The following is a 22908-nucleotide window of genomic DNA, read 5'->3' as shown; positions in this document are numbered from 1 at the left end:
ACACCAAACTGTTGTGTGCCAGAGGCACAGAGCAGGGGAGAAGGTGATGCCATCAACGCACACTGATTGCCACTGAAACATGGCCATGTGTAAGTCATTTTAACAGCATTCTCTATCTGTGATTTCCCCAGGGCCTTTTGAACACGTACCAGACATTTAAGTCAGGCTGGTGTATAAGGTCCAGAGGAGAAGTAGCTTACTCTGCCAATCTTCTGAGGCCCACCAAAGCAGCCCCCTTCTCCCTTTCTTCAGGATTATTGAAGGGGAGGGGGAGGAAGAAGGAAAACCGATTGCTTCAGGATTTAGAGCTAGAAAACTTTAAAGGCTTAAAAATGTCCCATCAATCAGGATCTTTGCCTTTCCCTGTCTCCCCTTCCAATGCCCCCAGCGTCCCTGCACACAGCTCAATGCTTCTCTCAATCCCCTATACCCTTCCATGTTCCCAGTCTCCCAATTCTAGGCATCCCTACACATCCTAGTCCCCCACTCCTCCTTCAGCCCCCTTTCCTACCCCACCATACACATCCTCTTCCTGTCTTCCCCACAATGCCCTGTTCCAAGTAGCACAGCATCACGCCACCTACTCCCCTAGCCCCAGTCTACATGCCTCCCCGTCAGCACCTCTTCCCCATTTCATCCTGGCTTCCCTGTGCATAAGCTATGCCTGGTGTCAGGAATGGGTCGATTCAGAGCTGAAACCATTTCAGAGTAATTGCAAACCTTACCCTGCACACCCAGGAAAACAGCTCTGGACAAGCATCGCCCAGGCTGTAGTCACAAGTAGCAAAGAGAGACAAAACACTGCAGCTTGAAAACTATACACGGCTACCCCGTGGCCAGAGCATTTCTCCATTCTGGCTTCATGCACAGAGAAACAGAGCTGGGGCTTTCTTCAGCCTGGGCCAAGCCCACCCCAGCAAACCACATAGCTGACACTTTCTTTAGCCTATGAAGCAGGGTGGAGGGAGGCATCAACATACCAGGTCTAGTGCAAGCAGGATCATTTCCCCAGCTCTTCCTGATCCCTTGGATTAGACAACCATTTTCTTTTTCCCTGCCAAGCCCCTCCCCCAGCATTCTACTGGCCATTTACAACCCTGCTTTAATACTCTCATAGTTAACTCGTTTGCTGCCTGCCTTAGTGAGGAACATCGCAAGCTATTTTAATGTTTTCATTATTAGCCTAAAGCTCTGTAATTTTGCCACTAACGGACGCTACTAAAAGCCACGTCTCCTCAGCAAGGCGAACAAAACCAATCCGCAGTTTCTAGGCCAAGCCACTTCGGAAATATTGGGAGCCAAAGAAAATTAGAACATTTTTCAAAAGTGAACTTCCGGCAAATTTTCAAAACACGGTGCCTTTAAAACTTCTGTTCAGCTCCTAATCTGACTTCCCAGGAACACTCTACCCTGAGATGCAGCATGAGACCTTTCAGGAAAATCAGTTTCCTTTTGGGGAGGCTGGAGCGCCTACCACTTCTTTTATTAATCCCAAATCTCAGCGATGTGGCTTGACTGTGTTAGGCCCTGATCCTGCGAAAACGTCACAGTTTATGAACTGTGAATGGCTGACTCCAGTGTGTAAAATTAAGCACATGCATAAGTGTTTGTAGGATTGGTTCCTGAGTCAGTAATAGAAAGTGGAGTAGGGGTAGCTACTGTTCTCTGATACTACCCTTGCTGGAAAGCATTCAGTAAGATGGCAGATGCCACTTCGAGTGATACAAAAGTAATTGATTGGCCCTATTCCTAATCACTGAATGAAGATACTGAAAGAATGGCAGGTATTTCTAAAATCTGTTTGGATTTCACCTTTTTAAGAAGATTACTATTATCATATATAATTTTGCCAACAGCCCAATTGGTGATTAGGGTCTCAGTGCACTAGGCACTGTACAAACATGTAGCAAAAAGATAGAGCCTGCCCCCAAAGAGCTCACAAGCTGGTTATGAGATGGAACAGGAGGAGGAGGCAAACGGGAGCGGAATGAGATAATAGTCAAGGAAGCAAGTTTTCATACAGGAAACTGTGGTCTCACCATCTTTGTGTGTGTGTGTGTGTATGTAGATGACTAGAGTAGAATAGATTGGATTAATGAGAAACCCCAAAAGTGATGTGCTCCTAGTGGATACAGGTATGTATATATATATATATAACAATGTCCACACTATTGTAACATTGGAGGTCTACCTAGGAAACGAGCCCAGTGAAAAGAAAATCCTAGTTTTGATAGGTCAGATAAATCAATCCATCTCTGGTCTGAAGAACTAATGACTTAAGTTACGACATCTTCGTATATCAGCCGAAATTGGTATTTGTGTAGCTCGTACAAGAGGCTGTGGGTGCTTTGCACCAGCACAACCACAGAAAGGGTTAAAAACTTAGGTCCAGATCCTCAAAGCTGTTAAGGCTCAGTGGAAGTTGAAAACAACGGAAGTTCAAAGCCTACCCACCTTTGAGGATCTGGGCCTTTGTAACCCACAACATTGTGCTCAGTCAATGATATTGCAAGGGTTAACCACAGGCAGATTTTGGCCTTAAAGCATGCAGGTATTTTAAATTCACAGAGAGCACCTGGGATCCTTTACAATCATTTCTCCAAAATCCCACTGTCATATATTCTATTTCCTTCCCCGCTGGTGCCCCTTGCCAAGATATTTTGCATAAATAGACGCTTTCTAATTTATAATCAGCCTCCTCCTCCTGATTCATTATATTAATGATTTGGGATGTCACCAAGATTGGATTGTGGCATCACTGAATGAATCCAGCAGGAGAAAGCTGATTATAAAGGAAGAAAAGCACAAATGTACTCAAAACACCTTGGCAATCAGAAACTAAGGGAAAGGAAACGTGAAGAACACAACAATGTAGAGCAGCAGTGGCTCTTTAAATCATTCTAAATGCACTTCAGAGACGACAGAGAAAAACTGTGACAGACTTCATTCAGTTTGTATGGATTAGGTCTCTCACATTATTATGGGCATTTATTTCCAGGGAAGCACAATGACAAGCTAATCTATTGTTTCCTTTGAATTATCGTTGCTATTAAGTGATCACAAATATACAAAGATTTCTTTAGTTTGCTTTATTTTTTTTTTTTTTGGCAGAGAGTTTGTTTCTGGCCCAGAACATTTTACCTTCCTTTGAAATATAAACATTCCCCTATTTGTTCCGTAGTTTAGACCTTCAATGAGCCTGCTCTGTCTCATTTCAAAGCTCCAGAAAAATGAAGGCGTAATGCTCCTTTTATAACATCTTGGCTTTGGGCTTTCTTAAGCCTCATGTGTCTAACTTAGAGCAATTCCATCTTCTCAGATAACCAGTTGCTTCTGTTGTAAGAAAAGTCTTTGAGCAGAGGCAAAAACACATATTTTGTGGCCAAAGCAAGGGGAAGCATGCAGTTTGGATAGCAATTTAAACAAAGCTGCAGGCATGCAATTCACTTAAGCAAATTAGCCACCAGAGTCTATTATAGCACAACAGTCAAAGAGCTTTGACTGATGCTATTGGGAACATATACACACTAATAATTGCAGATATAGAAATATAAGCCTGAAAACAAAAACTGTTTTGTGACACAGCTGGGTATATTTGACAGGTACTCATTGACTGTGGGCTTAAGCTATAAACTGACCAAAGAAACAGTGATTTATTTAAAGGAGAATAAAAATTATTTTTATTAATTTACAATATATTTACAAAACAATCTTATGAAATCTGGCGGGGCTCTTTCAAGAGCATGATGTAAACAAACTTCTTGGTATTCAGTGGCCTTTCAAATAGGGGCCTTTGGTAAGTGATATGGTTAGGAATCAGGAGAAAGAACAAACCCAATGATTTTTAAGATAATCATAATTCCTGGGTGAAAAGTTATGGAAGGGAATGATTAAATTCATTACTAATACATATGTAATATAGATCAGTGACAAACTCCTGTGATGAGGATCTCACAAAAAACAACCAGAAGATTATATATGCCCTGGGTGCAGGTCACAGCATTCTCAAGAGCTTTTTTACCATTGTTTTTGAAAGAGTAACAAATTCCCAATTTAAATGGTACTACATACTGCGAAGACAAAAACGTCACACTGCAGGAGGATCCAAAAAGGAATTGTTCTTGCATCTATCTCTTCCATAAAGGCATTTTAAAAATCCATATCCATATCTTGCTGGTAAGATGATACCTTAGATAATCAAATACTTGATTGTGTCATTGTTGTGAAACAAAAATGTGAATCCATAGGTCACCTCCACTTTAGGTTTGGCAGAATATGGGATTTCTCAGCAATAAACTTCTGAAATTCTGATCTCCATACAGCTGTTTAACTCTTTCAATTCAGTGTCAAATGAGAATTCAGGAGAAGGAATATTATTTTAAACAAGCAATTTTTTTTGCAGCTGGTCTCTTGTACATGTATTCACTGGGTCAAACTCAGCACTGCTCTGCACTTCAAACAACCCCCATTAAATCAGTGGGATTGCCATACTGGTCTTTTGGATCCAGCATAGCCCCTTTCCTACAGTAAGCTATACATCTGACGTAGCACAAGAATACACAAAAGTAATCATTGTGTCATGCGGATCACTCCTTACTGCAACTTTAAAAACACGTTTTCCAAGGATCTGGTCTTTGGATGACATAAAACATATTTATGAAATTAGTTCACTCTATTTAAAAATGGTATAACAGCTTTAAATCTTCAGAGGATTCCTAAGGCTAAGTAATATCTTGTATCTTAGCTGTATAAGTACTAAATTATTAAAATAAAAAGAATATTTGAAAAACTTTTGTTTTGTAGTAAATAATTTTTAAGGGCTACATTTTCAGAAACAACCTCTAAGATTACACTCAATTTCAGAGTCAGATTTTAAAATATTGTTTAATGCACAGAAGTTCAAACGGAGCATTTTGACAGCTGACTACTTGAATTGCATGCACAAAAGCAGTTTGAGCACCACACCCGAGTGTGTGTGTAAAACTGCAGCCTCCGGTGTAGAATCTAGCTCGAAGCCTCTATGAAAATATGGGCTTGAATATAAACAACTATGGATACCATACAAAGGGGGAAATGCAACTAAAAATTAATAAAAACTCTTATTTTATAAATATCTTATAGGAAAATAACAAAAGGCTCGAGAAAGTATTCAGGAATAAAGAATTTCTCATCCCAAAGAAATACCTAACTCCACTGCCTCCCCCAGTGATCAAGAAGGTGTACGGCTAAGGAAATGTGGTGGTGGAGGTGACGACATGGGTATGAATCAGGCGGTGTTCTTAGGTTAGTACAATGGTTACTCATCAGTGCATAAACTTAACAAATAAGGTGATTCAGTATTCCTTCTTATGAGACACACAAGCGCTAATCCACACACAGTAAAGTCATTTGTTTTCCCACTGCTTTTCTCAATTAAGAATATATTTCAGCCAGGAGCTTGTCATGGACTATGTGGATTAAGTTGTAGTACTAGCAGTAAAAGGACAAGAAGGGAGAACCTGAGAGAACAGCGTGTAGGGCAGCATGTGCTCAGTAAAAAAGCACTTAAGAACTGAAAGGAAACTACATAGGCTAATTAAAAAAAAAAGATGATGGGGGGGGTGTGTGTCAGAGATGTGGCTGACTACTTGGAATCATGGCTCAGGACAGCATCCCTGTTCAGGACCAAATTTAAGCACAGGCTTAAACCCCACTGGAGTCAGTAAGACTTAAGCACATGCTTAAAGTTAAGCACACATTCAAGTGCTGGCTTGAATTAGGGCCAAGATACACAGCAACTTAAGGCACACAGGACCAGCAGTAACCCTAGCAATATATTAGGGTGGTTGACAAGGTCTATTAAGTGCTGCATGAGCGACAGCATGATTGTCCTCAGTGCTGACAATAGGCCTTGAGCTCTGCGATCAAGTGAAGGGGAGAGAATCACCCCTATTTGTTCATCTCAGATGCCCTGAGGTTTGCCTCTCTGCCCCATTTCCTTTATTGTTCCACATGGTCCATGTACGATCTCTGTATGTGCTAATCTCTTACCACACTGGGTTACAGTGGTGCAGGCAGTGACATGCCCTCTTTTGCCTTGAATACTGCATGCAGATGTGGTCGCCCCATCTCAAACAAGATGTATTGGAATTGGAAAAGGTTCAGAAAAGGGCAACAAAAATGATTAGGGGTATAGAACAGCTTCCGTATGAGGAGAGATTAATAAGACTGGGACTTTTCAGCTTGGAAGAGAGATGACTAAGGGGGGATATGATAGAGGTCTATAAAATCATGACTGGTATAGAGAAAGTAAATAAGGAAGTGTTATTTACTCCTTCTCATAATTCAAGAACAAGGGGCCACCAAATGAAATGAAGAGGTAGCAGGTTTAAAACACACACAAGAAAGTATTTTTTCATGCAACACAGAGTCAACCTCTGGAACTCCTTGCCAGAGGATGTTGTGGTGGACAATACTAGAACAGGGTTCAAAAGGGAGCTAGATAAATTCATGGAGGATAGATCCATCAATGGCTATTAGCCAGGATGGGCTAGGTGTCCCTAGCCTCTGTTTGCCAGAAGCTGTGATTGGATGACGGGGCATGGATCACTTGATGATAACCTGTCTGTTCACTCCCTTTGGGGCACCTACCATTGGTCACTGTCAGAGGACAGGATGCAGGGCTAGATGAACCTTTGGTCTGACCCAGTATGGCCGTTCTTATGTATTTTCCTGCATTGGATAGATATATTTCCTTATGCACTACAGTAGCTGTACTTCTGCTGCTCCCAAGGCCATACCCTTTGAACAATATGGAATTTCATTTCCTAAGTCTCTAAAGGGAGGATGAATTTAGCATCATCAGTATTGTTTTCAATTTAAGCTTCAACATTCTGCACACTATAAAATCCTTACTGAATTAAACCAAACTAGGTCTTTTGGATTGTAATTGATTGAAATTAACTAAAAGAAATGAATGTTAAAATATCTGGAGCTGTTAACTACCAAAGTCAGACACCCTAAGTCTGGGAATGTGATCTTTTCCCTGAATCAACATTTCACAATTTCATCATGTGTTTAGTTGTCATTTTCAGATTAATTGAAACAGAAATAAATTTTACTGTGGTTGAATATTACTTCATTATTTTCAAATCTCAGGGAGAGATTTTCAAAAGTACAAATGGGAGATAGGAACTTAAATTCCATTCTTTTTCATTGGGAGCTTCTAAGAGGGCCTCTGAGGGTACGTGTACACAGCAAAACCTACAGCTAGCCCGTGCCAGGTGACTTGGACTCATGGGGTTCAGACTGCAGGGCTGTTTAACTGCTATGTAGCCTCTGGCGACCCTCCCATCTTGCATGGTCCCGAGTCCAGGCTCCATCCTGAGTCCAGCAGTGGAACAGCCCTGCTGCCTGAGCCCCACAAACCCAGGTCGGCACAGGCCAGACATGGATGGCTAGTTGCTGAGTAGACATACTCTGGGAATTCCTACCAGCTCAGGCCTTGTAGGCAAGATAGGCAGGGGAAATGCTTACTTTGTGAATCCTGCTGGACCTTAGGCATGAGCTTGCTGAACAGCTTGGTGGCATCAGGACTTAAGGTGGATTTGCAACTGAGCACCAAAAGGAACTTCAGCACCCATGGAATTTAGGCACCTACTGGGTGGGGCAGCAGCTGACCACAAGTTTTAAGGATCTCAATTTTCAAGTTGGGCACATGCAATTAGTTATCTAAATGCTTTTGTGGATGTTGCCCTGAAAGTCTGTGGCAGAGCAGGGAATTGAATCCAGGTCTCTTGCTAGTGAGCTAACCACTGACTCATCCTTCCTCTTTGAGAACCCAACTTCATTTGTGCCTTTCAAAAAGCTCCCCTTTGAAGTATAAAAGCGGTTGCTTTTCTATCACTCCTGCATCTGGCTGGCTTTATAATTTCAGAGCTCCAGAACTAAAAATCTGTGCACACTACTGTTAAATCAACAGTATGGCTGAGAATCACTTTTTAAGATTATAGAACAAAATATTACCAATTTGTCTTTGTGACAGAACAATGAGTAGGTATAAAATTGCAACAGTCTCTATGCCAGTTTTTTTTAAGCTTTCTGCTTCTAAGATGAAAGCCTAATTTGATATTTTTGTAGTTATATAACAGTTCTAATATTTTGTGACATTTTGTATTGTGACACTATAGATGGAATTGTCATCGGACTGACACCCTTTACTGTTTATTCCTTAATTACAACTGTTAACAACACTGCAGAGAAGCGTGCTAATCTGCCATCACATATTATGAAAACAACGTTATTGTTACAAACACCAACACCCACTCAACAGGATATTTCTAACATGGCAGTTTCTGTAAAAACTTATCAGTTTAATGGACACTTAAATAGAAAAAGTTTCATATAAACTTTGAACATGTAAAATCATGCAGCTGGGGGGGATTTTTTTGTGTGTGTGTGTGTGAATCTTTGAGTGATTTAAATTCAGCAAACTAAGGGCCTGATCTAGCAGAAAATAGCTTCTGCAGGTGTTGGCCCTTGCAAACTGTTCAGACTTCCTGTGGTCTCCAGCTGGAGATGCTGCTCCCTATTCTGAGGGGCAATGAATTCCTCACTAATAGCCAGTCAGCACTGGATAATTAAATCCTATTTGATTAATTAAATTCACGTAATGCTCTAGATGCACAATTCGGAAGGTGAACCTTCCTTATGGAGCAGTGTAAAGAGCTGTGATACTTGTGTACAGGTTGGTCAGGGAGTAGAAGAAAGGTGCTGTTAGATCATCCACCCATAACACAAAAATCAGATATAGGGACAAGGTTACCACCAGACACAGACACATGACAAACCCCTAACAGCAAATAAGGGGGTGAGGGCTCATCATTCCTAATAGTTCCTGGTAATTAATTTGGTTAGCCTATAGCTGACTGGAGTGGTTTGCATAGCCCCATTTCATATAACCATGTACATGAATTCTTCTTGCACTATGGAAGTAGTAATCACCCTTTATTGAAATTGGTTTCTATTGATCTTCTTGACCCGAGTCCCAATTTTGAAGGAAACCCCCACTCCCGAAGTCCACCATCCTTCCTTGCTATGGAAGAGTGAAAAAGCACAAAGACCTCTAAGTCATTTACTTGAAAGGATTTCTCTCTAAATTGGGTCTTCAATATATGCAAACACTAGAAAGCAATGGACAGTGGCTCCCAGGCACACTAATTTACCAAGGGGTTGGCCTCAGACTGTAAACTATCTGGGGCAGGGACTGTCTTTTTGTTCTGTTTGTACAGCACCTAGCACAATGGGGTCCTGGTCCATGATGAAGGCTCCTAGGCACTTAGAGAATACAAATAGTTAACAATGTGCAAGCAAAAACCCACTGGCTGGCCTTCCATGTTTGTAGCCGGAGGCTGAGAAACTGTCCTTGATCTGAGATAGAAAGCAAGCTCCTCACCTTCTTATTCCAGTATCTGTAATCTTTGGGCACTCAGCTGGGCTGGCTTTCTGTCTGGTTCTTCCTCACCTCCCATGGCCTTATCCATAAATTATGTCTCTGGCTTACATTAACAAAATGAAAGTGACACAAAGCAATGACTTAAAACTACAAAGGAAACATTGCCAAAATATAATACTAATGTTTGTTACTTCAGTGTCTGTAAAATGAACTTCATGGCTGGATTCAACCCAAATTCACATTGGCTTCTGCTTTCGCAAACCAGGCACAGAACCTAATATGGGAAGTCAGCCAGGGGAAGAGGGTGCAGCAGTGGTTAATGGAACAGAAATTGCAATTGTTTATGGGTGAGACCAACACAGCCCCTTCCCCGCCCCTCCAAAAAATCAGTGTCACTGACATGATCAGGGAAAACAGGGGACATACAAACTAAATATGTGCCCTTTACCACTGCGCTCATATAGAGGATCCCAGCCATAAACTAAAGCTTCCCCCGCAGCCTGGTGTAAATTGCCTGCCCTTCTCAGAGTAAATGCCCCCTGTGGCCAAGGAGGTTCAAGAAAATAAAGGTAGATTCACATACAACATACTTAAAAATACAAAAGTGAAGGATTATACGTAACCTAAAACTCTTGTCATCTTAAAGAGGCAAATGTACTGGTGGGCTTCCATATACCAGTGTCTTTAATTTCTGATCTTATAAAGTCATTTTCAAAAAGGATTGTTCCTCCCACCAGGAGAATGTTATTCTGAGCCTCCTCGAGCTGGCAGACTACAGTTTAGCTGAACTCTTCCACACAGATACAACTGGAAAAAACCCATCCAACATGATTCATTTTCATATACATACATTAAAATTGAAATTTAGTGGCCTGACACACTGTTGTCTGGACAGGATTATTTTGCCCACTGAAGTCAAATGGTAGTCTCTGTTTTGTTTTCTCTTTATCTTTGTGCAGCTCCTTCTGGGTGACTTATGTTATACTTTGTAGATTTCTTTTTCTTAAAACCAACAGGCATTTGTGCTCTTCCTAAAAGAAACTGCTCCCACTTAGGAATAGATTCTTCTACTGATGCCCAATAGAGAGTCTAAGAAAGATATGATGCAACAATAAGCAATTTAACTTTGCTTCACAATTTAATCTATTTACCAATTTATCACAAAACAATACACACATACAATGTGTTATTAAAGCTTGCCTTATGTGTGAAGCAATTCAAAAAAGGACAAAGTATTTGGATACCAAATTTCCAATCCCTCACTTAAACAATGTAACAGAAGTTGGCAGGATTTCACCTATTAGAGTAAGTTATGCAGTGACTGAATGTGCCCTCTTGTGGTGGATAATATATTAGAAAGGGAACCCATAATGGTAGTATTCATGTTCATGGAATTGTTGTCATGTTTCTGTAAAACAAACATTTTCTTGAGCCTAAATATTAACATTCTAGTTTAGCAGGATTTTGAGATAAAAATAAATTTGTTGTTTAATGCTATCAACAAACAAGTAGTACATTAATTTGAGGTTGGCTCAAAAATATTTGCGAGCTAAATTTTGCAGTGAATAAATCCCTGATAATGTAATTGGTTCCAGTACTTAGCTCAAGAAAGAAAACTGCACAACCAGCTATCCTGTGGTCTAAAAAACAGAGTGGTAGCCAGAAGTTCCTGCTTTCTAACTACAGCTCTGACATGCACTTGTTCTAGGGCCTTGGGTAAGAGGTTTAACATCTGTGTCTCAGTTTTTCTAACTGAAGAACAGAGATAAAATTCCCCATTTTCACAGGAGCATCCTGAGCATATATTTGTTAATGCTTATGGATAAATCATTAATGTTTATGGATGAAATCATACAATTTATACTACAGGCCACAAAAATACTTTAGTTAAGAGTTGGAGACAAAGGTCCAGATTTAGCAAACAATGTGCTTAACTTTAAGCACACTCTTAAATGCTTTGTTCAATAGGGGCCAATATCTTTATCTGGAAATTGCTTTTTTAGCAAAACATTTGTATAGATTTTGTACACATATATTTAGGCTTTTTTTAAAAAGAAAAAAAAATCAATTTTTATTTACCTAAATACATATTTTAGTGCACATACGTGATACATCATAAATCGCTCCTTTGGAAGTGCTGGACTATTGGGTAACTATTTTGGTTATAGGTGTAACTCATATGCACAGTTTCTATCCATCATTAATAAAATAAAATAGGTATTCCGCAATATATGTACTTGGACTGCTAAGTTAAGGGGCCATTATAATCAACTGTGAAAATCACAGCTGATCTACATATGTATTAAGGCCATGCGTTCAACATCCTTTGAAAGTTTTATTGGAAGGAATGTGGACAGTCAATTTTGTATATGAAAGATATTTTTCCTTTCATGCTATTTAGTGTCCGTTCCTTAAAAATATAAAAGAGTAAATATGTGAAATTTTCCCTTGAAATAGTAACACCACTCTCCCGTAACTCACACAATTGGGTGGGAAGGATGAAGGCAAAAGTCAACACTGTTTCTATCAATAATCACTATGAATTATCCGACTTTTGTCCATTTTATCCACACTGTAAAGGTCTACACCAGATTTTGTTAATCTGTACTATTTTGTGTAATTGCTACCGGATTTGTTCTGCAGAATTTACTATGCAATGGTATGTAATTCTTCATAGTGATTGAACCAGTACTGGAAATGTCAAAACTCTCTAACTTATGGGACTTCAGGCCTAATACAGACAGATGCTGCTAAAACAGAGCTGAGATAGTACAGTCCATGCATAAGTGACAACTGTTTTACATTATTAAGGACTAAAACTCTATTTGCAGCACACAAACAGACATTTATGAGTTATGTACTAAATATACCTCAGGGATAAATTTAGGCCTGGTCCTGCAAACACTTAACTTTAGAACATGCATAGTCCTACTGAACTCCATGGAATTACTCATGTGCATAAGTGTTTGCAGGATCATGCCCTTAGTCTCACAGGCTCAGCTTAAATAGTTTAGTTCCATTTCTTCACTTTTAAGTAATTTGTCAGCTACCAGCATTAACTTTGTTTGCAAGTTGCAACTTAAAATATATTTTAAACTTTAATGCTATTTAATAGTTTATTAATATGATCAACTCACTTTAAACAACTCCATTTCCTGAGTAACTGTGTAGTATACAGTACCTAAATTTATATTTTGCATCTGATTTTTATTTCGGTGGATGAGGGGAAGATAGGTCATATTTAGTGCCCAACGAATCCAAAAAAGTGAATGCATCACATCCCTATTTATTTTAAAGTGATATGACCATTTAAATAGCATGCTGTCACATCCGTCATTGTAATAGACATTTTTAAAGTATAGTTTGATACAATTTTTTTCTTCTACTAAACACTCAGGACTTCAGGATATTAATTGAATGATGGCACACACTATAATCAGGCCCCATGTATTTTACCATGGCAGAGTTCACCCTTTTCTGCAGACTTGTGCTCCAGAACCTCAATTTTAATTTAAAAAAAAAATGCTTCAAGCTATTGTGGTTGGAAAGAAAATCTTGAAAATGTGAACTAACTGTGACTGCTACAGTGATATCTTCACATGTTCCCAACCACCCTTACACAATAGCTCTGATAGGTGTGAACTTCCCCATTCATCTTCATGGGCTGTTGACTCAAACATAAAGATGACAATCTGTGGTGTACTTAAAACTGAAAATGTAAGGACAAAAAAGGTTAGTTGAATTTAATATTGAAAACCACTATAAAGGCTGCTGTGACTCTTAAATTATTCATTTTCATATTTAATTAAATAAAAAGCTCCAGTAAAAAAATATCTGAATCTGCTAGAGAATTTCCCCCAGGCTACTGCAGAATCTAGGGACCTTAGCCCAGAATTTAGGTTCAGCCTACCGCACAGTACACAGGCCCTTGGCTATACCAGTCAATTTCAAAATCAATTATTTTTACTTTACGAATATGCTTCAGAAAAAAAGGGGACTATTTTGTACACAGCAAATGAAAGGATGGAGTTTATTTCAGGACTTACTTCAAGGTTAACAATATCAGGATGTGGCTGTAGATGTATTCTTACTTGCAGCCTCTTTTCTGCTGCTTCTATATCCTGTTTAAAATAACAGTTTGACAAGTTACAGGTGACATTAACAGGCAATATATATTTAATTGCCTTTTAAGTGAATTTATTTCTCCTAAAAAGCACTGGATTTGATATCCCTGGAACTGAAATCTTCTGTTTAGCCATAGATCCTGCAGCCTCTTACTTTTGACAATAACACTAATATATTGGAGGCTTTGCTGAACTTTCTTGCATTTCCCGGCTGTAAGAATTGTTTTCTTTGCCAGAAGTGTTCTGATAGACAGCACCTACTACATATTTAATATCTCCATACACAAAGGTAATTTATAGTTAGACTATGTTCCTCATGACAATACAGGAAAAAAAAAGGAGAGTGGTATTCACTGTACTATGTAGATGAACCAAAGCATGTATTCTATCTACTGTAGCTTTAAAGTAACTAAGCAAATTGTGTTCAAGATCTTGTCTCCCCAAGACAAAGATGACTTGCTAATATGCATGCATAACATGTGCACAAAAATGTAGAGATGCAGCAAGCTGTTCACCAGACATTCAAACTCAGATGAGAACACACCTCTCTTAGCTTTCTTATAAAATCTGCACATGGGCTTCCACTTGCCCAGTAGACATGTGTTGGGTTCACAGAGGCCTAGACTCAATTTGAATAGACTCTTAAATTGTAACCCTTTCTTGCGGGCTTAGTTCCATAGCCAAGCACTGAAGAGATTGAGTGCAGGGCTTTTGGGCAGATGAAGAGATGGAAAGGGGCGTGGGAGATGGGTGTGAAGGAGCCAAAGCAGAACAGGGGGGTGGGGAGGGAAGCATAGCAGATGGCAGAGTTGGGAGCAGAAAGCAGGTGTGAAGAGTAAAACATAAAAAATAAATGAGTGAGGAAATTCCCCAAAGGGACTTCCCAAAGATATACCACCACTGCTGCTCAGAACAGTGAGATTCTGAAGGAGCAGGTCTACAGGAGAACCCAAACACAATTACTCATATTGAGTAGTAGCCAATTGGAATACTTGTGTACGTGTTACTCGAGTAAGGATTGCAGAAACTGGCCTAAAATTAGTGTAGAGCATGATTAAAAGAAACTAATAGTTCTTAGCTAAAATCCAGTAAGTTATAATGTTCATCTTTATTTAAAATGAATGAAAATGTATTAATATTTGGACTGGTTTTATAGCATATTTATAGTGATTTTACTATATGCAGATAGAAAAGAATAAGATTGAAAATATCATCCAAGCAGTTTTTTGTTTGGTCTTTTTACAGTTTATCAGTGAACCTAGTGCTGTTTTGAGGTGGCTAACTGATCTCTGCGGAAGGATGGTATAAGGTGCTACCCTATTTATATCCTGGGATTGACAGGTGGAGCACATCACAGTAATGGAAGGCTGCTTTTTCGCATGAAGGAGAGGCCACAGGACCAGAATTAAGTACAATGGACAAAAAACGAATAAACAGGAATAGGGGTGCAGGTCATAGGGTCGAAATGAGGGAGTGAGAAAGGGACATTGAACAAATGATGCAGGGACGCCATTTCAGATTTTGGTGGGGTGAGGGGGGGGGCTACTTTAACCGTGATTCCAGGGGCTACTTAGGCACCTGAAAACTCTAGGGTTTTTTTTGCAGATAATAACTTAGAAATTAGCTGATAGGAGCACTATATCTAATTTCTATATAAAAATTAGGATTAAATAAATATTAGACCCACTCAGCTCTAATACTAACATGTTCTCATATCTTGTGTCAAGTCACTTCTTAAGGGACACTGGTTAGGTTTAAAATTGTAATGTATATTCTTTGTTACTAACTCTTGAATACAACAATTGAAACAATTGTAGAAAAATCTAGATTACTTTCTATCACTTTTTTGCAGTTCATCAAGCTTGGAACAGATCATTTAACTTGGGAAACATCCTACTAGGGCAAGGCCCCATGAGTTTAGAATGCATCTGCCAGGGGCTCTAGGAGTGTTACCTCACTACTACTAATAGACTAGAAACTGACTTTAAACAGGAGTGAAACTGACACTTTCCAGTCACTTTCATAGTATTCTTGCCAACTCCCAATGTTCAAAAATCATGAATCAGGTTCACCAAAAATCATGAGATTATGTAAAAATAACAGCTTTGGGGTTCTTTTTATTTGCCTTTTGCTTTTTGAGCCTTTAGGGTGTACTGGGGTCATATTTTGAAGCTTTCTCCACAGCCACGAGGGCTAGAAACTTCATTTTTCTTTCAGAATGAAGGCTGAAATCATCACATATCCACTTGACTCCAGGAGCTGGGACTTTAAGGAAAGCAATTAGCATGAGACTCATGACAAAACCATGAGATTTGGCAACACTGCTTTTACTTCTGTTTAAAGGCTAGTTACTTTCCAGAAGGCTCTTAAACACAACACTACAGTGACCGAGTTGCAATTCTCACAGGAGAATATTTAAAACCAAACAGCAAGAAAATTCTATATTTTAAAGTTGAGAAAAAAACCGGACACTTCTGAGATATATCAGGGCTACTACAGGCAGGAAAGGAAAATAAACAGGCACAGGAGCTCTGGGCATCTCTTCCTCTAGAAAGAAAGTTAGAGTCAAATCTTCTAGTCCTTAATCTAGTAAAACTTCTATTGTCATCAGCACCTTCACTCACAGATATTAACATGTGCTTAATAACTATACACTTCATACTTAAATATCTGAGCCATCTTATCCAGGGCTACACATTGGCTCAGGAACTACATTTTCTGGCATATTCTGAACAGGGCTGAGCACCAGAGATGATGCCCAGTGAATAATACAAATCATGACAGTAATTGTCGACTTTATGGACTCTGTGGATGCAATTTCTGTTCTTTGTTCTGGAATTGGCCTGGATACAGTTGAAACCATAAGAATTTGAGGCATAAACACATCTGATACTTAATACAACACTTTCCGATTCCTTCCTTTTCTGGAACTCAGAACAAAAAATGACAAAACAAAGTGATTTTCAGTTAAAATTGCACAGCAGCCATGGCTTGACAACACTGCAAAGTCAAGTTCTCTGTGCATGCACACAGAACAGGTATACCATTAACAGCACCAGCCAAGCTCCCCCACACTTCACCAATATGCCTTTGCCATGGCTTGGAGGAATTACCTGTCATGGCAAAAAGGTGGATCAGTCTCCATTCAGTCCTATCTATTTGGGTTTTTATGCACAACATTTCCCTCAGAGCATTTTTCTCCCCCTATGACTTCTTCCTACAAGTATTTACACAGAAGGGGGCAAAACAGACCAAGATCGCTATCTCTGTGGTTACTTAATTTTAATACAGGAATGTTTATGATAGCAGGAAATAAATTACTTTCAGCCTAGGGAAAACAGCTGTTGTACACATTTTAGTAGAGAAGGTCACATTGGCATGGCCTAGATATCAGATGTCTCTTTTTGTTGCTCCACTCCAGTTTGTAAATTTGCAATCTATTGTCATTCAGAAAACTGATTTAATGACAGACAGTGAAAGAAATGTTTGCTTGGAAAAAAACTGAGGCCACTGAAAGATTAGATGGCACCTTTGCATGTAGCTGGTGGCTAGGAGGTGCCTGTTGTGGCATTTTTATTTTTTAAAAGTCTGGTGTTGGGAATTTATCTTTTCTAACTCTCTCCAACTTAACATAGAATCATAGAATATCAGGGTTGGAAGGGACCTCAAGAGGTCATCTAGTCCAACCCCCTGCTCAAAGCATGACTAATTCCCAACTAAATCATCCCAGCCAGGGCTTTGTCAAGCCGGGCCTTAAAAACCTCCAAGGAAGGAGATTCCACCACCTCCCTAGGTAAAGCATTCCAGTGCTTCACCACCCTCCTAGTGAAATAGTGTTTCCTAATATCCAACCTGGACCTCCCCCACTGCAACTTGAGACCATTGCTCCTTGTTCTGTCATCTGCCACCACTGAGAACAGCCGAGCTCCATCCTCTTTGGAACCCCCCCTCAGGTAGTTGAAAGCAGCTATCAAATCCCCCCTCATTCTTCTCTTCTGGAGACTAAACAATCCCAGTTCCCTCTGCCTCTCCTCATAAGTCATGTGCTCCAGACCCCTAATCATTTTTGTTGCCCTCCGCTGGACTCTTTCCAATATTTCCACATCCTTCTTGTAGTGTGGGGCCCAAAACTGGACACAGTACTCCAGATGAGGCCTCACCAATGTCGCATAAAGGGGAACGATCACGTCCCTCGATCTGCTGGCAATGCCCCTACTTATACAGCCCAAAATGCCATTAGCCTTCTTGGCAACAAGAGCACACTGTTGACTCATATTCAGCTTCTCGTCCACTGTGACCCCTAGGTCCTTTTCTGCAGAACTGCTACCTAGCCATTCGGTCCCTAGTCTGTAGCAGTGCATGGGATTCTTCTGTCCTAAGTGCAGGACTCTGCACTTGTCCTTGTTGAACCTCATTAGGTTTCTTTTGGCCCAATCCTCCAATTTGTCTAGGTCCCTCTGTATCTGATCCCTACTCTCCAGCGTATCTACCACACCTCCCAGTTTAGTGTCATCTGCAAACTTGCTGAGAGTGCAGTCCACGCCATCCTCCAGATCATTAATAAAGATATTAAACAAAACCGGCCCCAGGACCGACCCTTGGGGCACCCCGCTTGAAACCGGCTGCCAACTAGACAAGGAGCCATTGATCACTACCCGTTGAGCCTGACTTATCTGAAGTCAGCAGTGCAAACACCTTTGGCAAGTAAGACAGAATCTAGGATACTACAATATTAAGCACTAGTCTATCCTACAGGGCTTTGGAGTGGAGCCTGGAGCTGGAGCGTGGAGCAGCTCCGGAGCTGCAGGTTTTTGCCTGGAGCTGGAGCACAGCTCCAAAGCCCTGCTATCCCATAACACTTTGGATAAAATGGCCAGGACTACAAGAAAAACAATTCAAGTCCCTTCCCAGAGGTAAAATGGAGATTCTGATACATACATCACTTTTATGGGGCCAAATTCAGATGTCATTTACACTCGTATACTCCAGACTTACACCACCATATACGAGATCAGAATTTGGCCCAAATTTTCTGCTAAAATGATCACTCTGTTACATCACACATCCTAAACTTTATGGTATACACTAAATATCACAGTAATATATTAAGATTTATGAATAACAAGGAAGAGAACAGAAAATACTACATACATGGGCGACAGGGGATGGATCACTTGATGATTACCTGTTTTATTCATTCTCTCTGAGGCACCTGGCATTGGCCACTGTCGGAAGACAGGATACTGGGCTAGATGGACCTTTCGTCTGACTCAGTATAGCTGTTCTTATGTACATATGTGCAAGGTGGCCAACTTAACATAGCTCTGAAGACACTTAGTAGTACTACTGCAATCTCAGCACTTAATAAATACAGAACCTAAGTGAGGTGTTTAATCCAAGGCCTGAATGAACATTCTTAAACCTGACAATGCCTTCTTTAAACATGTTAGGCGGAAAAACATATTCTAACACAATTGTAGAAAAATGCTGAATTAAATCTTTAAAATCTATTTTCTTCAAATTTCATTTTTCCCCATCTTACTCAATAAGATTATAAAGCAAGCTAAGTTTGAAGTTTCTAGCTTCAGCCATTTTTGAGCTATGTGAGCATAAAATTTCAATTGGCAGAAAGGGAAAGCGTAGGGTTTTTTATGTTCCCATAAAACTGAATTAATTTTATTTGCATTTCTGTTTTTTCTAAGTTTAAGCAAAAATCAACACCTCATCATGTCCGTGTATTTTTGAGTAGGCCAAATCAACAACTCCCCACATGGTAACTGTGAAATGTACAGTGCTTGGTATCAGGAACAATATTCTGAAGCTGGCACATAAATATGAACCATTTTTTCAAGGCTCTAATATATTATTCTGCATGGATCTCTTTCCTGTTTTATTTTGTTATCAGAAAGCATCTGCAGTACTGCATGTCTGTTAAAGCTAGTATAAAATTAATATATCTAGACTTATTTATGCTGCTTTATCCTGCCAGACTATTTGTTTTGATGGTCATACATATGTTTTTATTTCTTCTATGAACACTAATGTTTTTGACACTTGAAAGAAATCATTTTGAGGAATATGATAGTAGATGGCAAATATCCTGCATAACTACAAGACTACATATTTTTGCTATAGGTTTACATTAAGATATCAATAACATTTACTATCATTATGAGCTTGTTTCAGTATGCACAAATGTAATCTGCATTTATTATGCTTGTCAACAAATAAGTGCTAATTTGAACCATGTTTATAAAAACACATATGGAGAAGAGTTATGGGGGAAAATATAATGGGTGAAATTTGCCACACCTTCACGAAGTCTAGATATTCAGGCTCTAGATGAGTGGAGAGCAGAAGGCTTGGGGAGGCCAGATCTACACAGACCAAGGCTGGAATAGCAGCCACACCCGTTCCAGAGGGTTTTGGCGCCATTGGACCTGCAATTCTGCCCCTATCCTATCCCCAATGTGACCTTAAATGGGACCAGTGTGGAGATCCTGTCGTTAGCACATATCAGGTACACAGGCACCTTTGACTGGCAATTCTGCCTGCAGTCCCCAGTTGTGCAGCCTCTGTTTGGGACTTAAGTAGGGTGGAGGGCCTTGCACCACAGTTGAGTTTCATTCAAACTGCAGATGTGTTAAGTCTCGCCCCAGCACACACAGCTTGGCCAGAAATTTTTCCACAAAGATGAATCTTTTCACTTTCTAGAATGAAAAATTTGAGACTTTGTCCCAATGGACACAGGAGGACATTCTGGCTGTACATGAGATAAAAATATGATTTTATTTTGTACAGCATCTTTCATAAAAATGAGAGTCCAAAACATTTTGCAATATTAGTTAGCAGAATTAAATAATAAGCAACAGCAAAAAGAAAGGGCATGTGCAAGGAGGAAATAACCTACTTTTAAGTGCTGTTCTATGAAGATATACTTAGTAACAGACCCCCACTTTACAATGTGCTCTTGTGTTAGAGGTCAAGGTGAGATCTCTTCAGGTTCAAAATTCTAAGCTGTTGGTTCCAGCAGGGGGTATCATATGTCAGTCCCTGCAACCGAACTAAGAGCCTTCTATTGACCTAATTACCAGTTCCCCTTGAGGAAGAAGCCGAGATATATACAGAATTTAAAAGTATACAGCAGGGGTGGCCAACCTGAGCCTCAGAAGGAGCCAGAATTTACCAATGTACATTGCCAAAGAGCCACAGTAATACATCAGCAGCCCCCATCAGCCCACCCCCTCCCCACCACCCTCAGCATCTCCTGCCCACTGGCAGCCCTGCCGATCAGCACCTCCTCCCTGTGCCTCCTGCCTGCAGCGATCAGCTGTTTCACAGGGTAGAGGCGGCTCTGGGATGGGTCCAGCAGGCTCAGGGGAGGGGGCAGAAAGGGGAGGAGTAGGGTCAGGGTCTGGGGTTGAGCAGTGGAAAGTTGGAACCTGTAGCTCCAGCCCCGGAGTCAGCACCTATGCAAGGAGCCACATATTAAATTCTGAAGAGCCACATGCGGCTCCGGAGCCACAGGTTGGCCATCCCGGTATACAGGAAGTTACCCCTAACTCTGAAAAGTGCAGAATGGATGAGTAGGTGATCTGTCATAACACGTTCCAATCACAGCAATTAAAGGGAAGTAATTTTTCCTTCTTCAAAGATAGAGGTGACGGATCCCCACCCTTGGAGACTAAAATGTTCCAGGGATGCCTTTATAAAACAAAGACACAATGTCGCTGAACAGGATACTGCAACATCCAGTAGAAAAACAAGGTGAATATACCTTGAACAATAACAGTAAATACATGTGTATTGGACAAAGGTGATTTTAATAGGTTTTATACTCTTTTTCATTAAAAAAAAAGGAGGAAATGAAAAGATTTCTTTTGAACAACCCCAAAAAATCAGACATCTCAAAAATAAAAAGCTGCTAACTGGAAAAAGGTTCTGGTCATCCAGAGGCACCGACTTTCTCATTTCCACGGGGAGTGCTCAATCCCTGCTATGCCCCAGGCCCCACCCTCACTCCACCCCTTCTCCCAAAGCCCAACCCCACTCCACCCCTCCCCTGCCTCTTCCCACCCCCTCCCCCGAGTGTGCCCCACCCTCACTCTGCCTCTTCCTGTCCCCACTCCTCCCTCTCACCGCCTCCTGCTGAACAGCTGATCACCAGTGGATGGGAGGGAGGAGCTGATCGGCGGGGCGGCTGAGCACCCACTATTTTTTTTTTGGGGGTGCCCCAGAGTCTATCAATCAAATTTTAACTCCGGACTTGAGACTGAATCTAAGCAACAGTGTTCAATAAGTATTTGGAGAAACGTGGATTTGATGGGCAAATCTCCTGGATGGATACCGAACAAAGATGGCAGAGGAAAAGACTGCTCTTGTTTCAAATGGGTCTTAACATGATCTTAGAATTGTAAGTCTGCCTGCAATGAAAGATTCAGTAATCAGCCATTTAGAAACAGTTTACTTGGGATAGGTCTACACAGCAATAAAACACATGTCAACTGACTTGGGCTCACAGAGCTCAGGCTGCAGGACTATAAAATTGCAGTATAGATGTTCGGGCTCAGGCTGGACCCCAGACTCTGAGATCCCACTAGAGACCCCACCAGGCTCTCATGAGAAGGGTGTAAGGAATAGCTAGTGATGTCCCAGGTTACAAAGACTTCTTATTTAATACATTTTGCACAAGTTCCAGAATCAAGACCCTAATATTATAAAATTCACCTGAAAAACTAAGATACAAATGTTTTTAGCCTGTAATCTATGTAACACTGGATTTCACAATGTGCCATTTGACAGTCACAGAAACTTACATTTAAAAGTGCTGCATTTCTTTTATAAGCTGCATCAGCTGCTTGTGTTTGCGATGTCTTTTCAGTCTTTTTGTCTCCTAGATGATTCTCCATCTGCTGTAGCAATACCAATCTCTGAGACAGTCTACAAAGGAAAATATTTTAATAAGGGGGCAGAACATATTGCACAGTAGCTAGAAAAGAATAACCTTTTACCTTAACCAATTCTTTTGAAATTATAGGCCTAATTATGCCTGTTTCAGTGTGGGTGTGCTGAGGGAGGAAGAAAGTACAGGCAGACTCTTCCCACTGTGTTCCCATGCAGTGAGGCAGACATAATGCTGCAATCAGCAGTCCTCATGCAGGAAGGGGGCTCACAAGCACTGAGTATCTCAGATGAGGTGTGGCAGGATGGGTTGAGGTAGCATAGGCATGGCACCACCCCTGCAAGTGCTCAGAAGCCAACACTGGGAGGAGAATGAGTAATATATTTTCTGAAAGAAATATAGCAAGAGTCAAAGAGCTCCCTGCAGAGTCCCCAGAGACAATTATACTT

The 22908-nt window shown here is 40.5% G+C and overlaps 1 protein-coding gene across 1 annotated transcript; it reads right to left on the bottom strand.

Annotated features, from left to right (window-relative positions):
• Positions 1-8085: 8085 nt before the first annotated feature.
• Positions 8086-22673, bottom strand: CUNH3orf14 (chromosome unknown C3orf14 homolog). Its single transcript, XM_029911209.1, has 4 exons — positions 22597-22673; positions 22374-22497; positions 13480-13554; positions 8086-10522 (listed from the first exon to the last, which is right to left on the bottom strand). The coding sequence occupies exons 1-4, from the start codon at positions 22671-22673 to the stop codon at positions 10379-10381; spliced, it is 420 nt and encodes a 139-aa protein (XP_029767069.1). The 3' UTR covers positions 8086-10378.
• Positions 22674-22908: the final 235 nt, after the last annotated feature.

Source organism: Terrapene carolina, unplaced genomic scaffold (assembly GCF_002925995.2).
Source record: "Terrapene carolina triunguis isolate 2854851 unplaced genomic scaffold, T_m_triunguis-2.0 Scaffold89, whole genome shotgun sequence".
In the NCBI taxonomy this organism is placed as follows: Eukaryota; Metazoa; Chordata; order Testudines; family Emydidae; genus Terrapene; species Terrapene triunguis.
The sequence above is the reverse complement of the archived record's forward strand: the minus strand, read 5'-3'. Positions and strand labels throughout refer to the sequence as shown.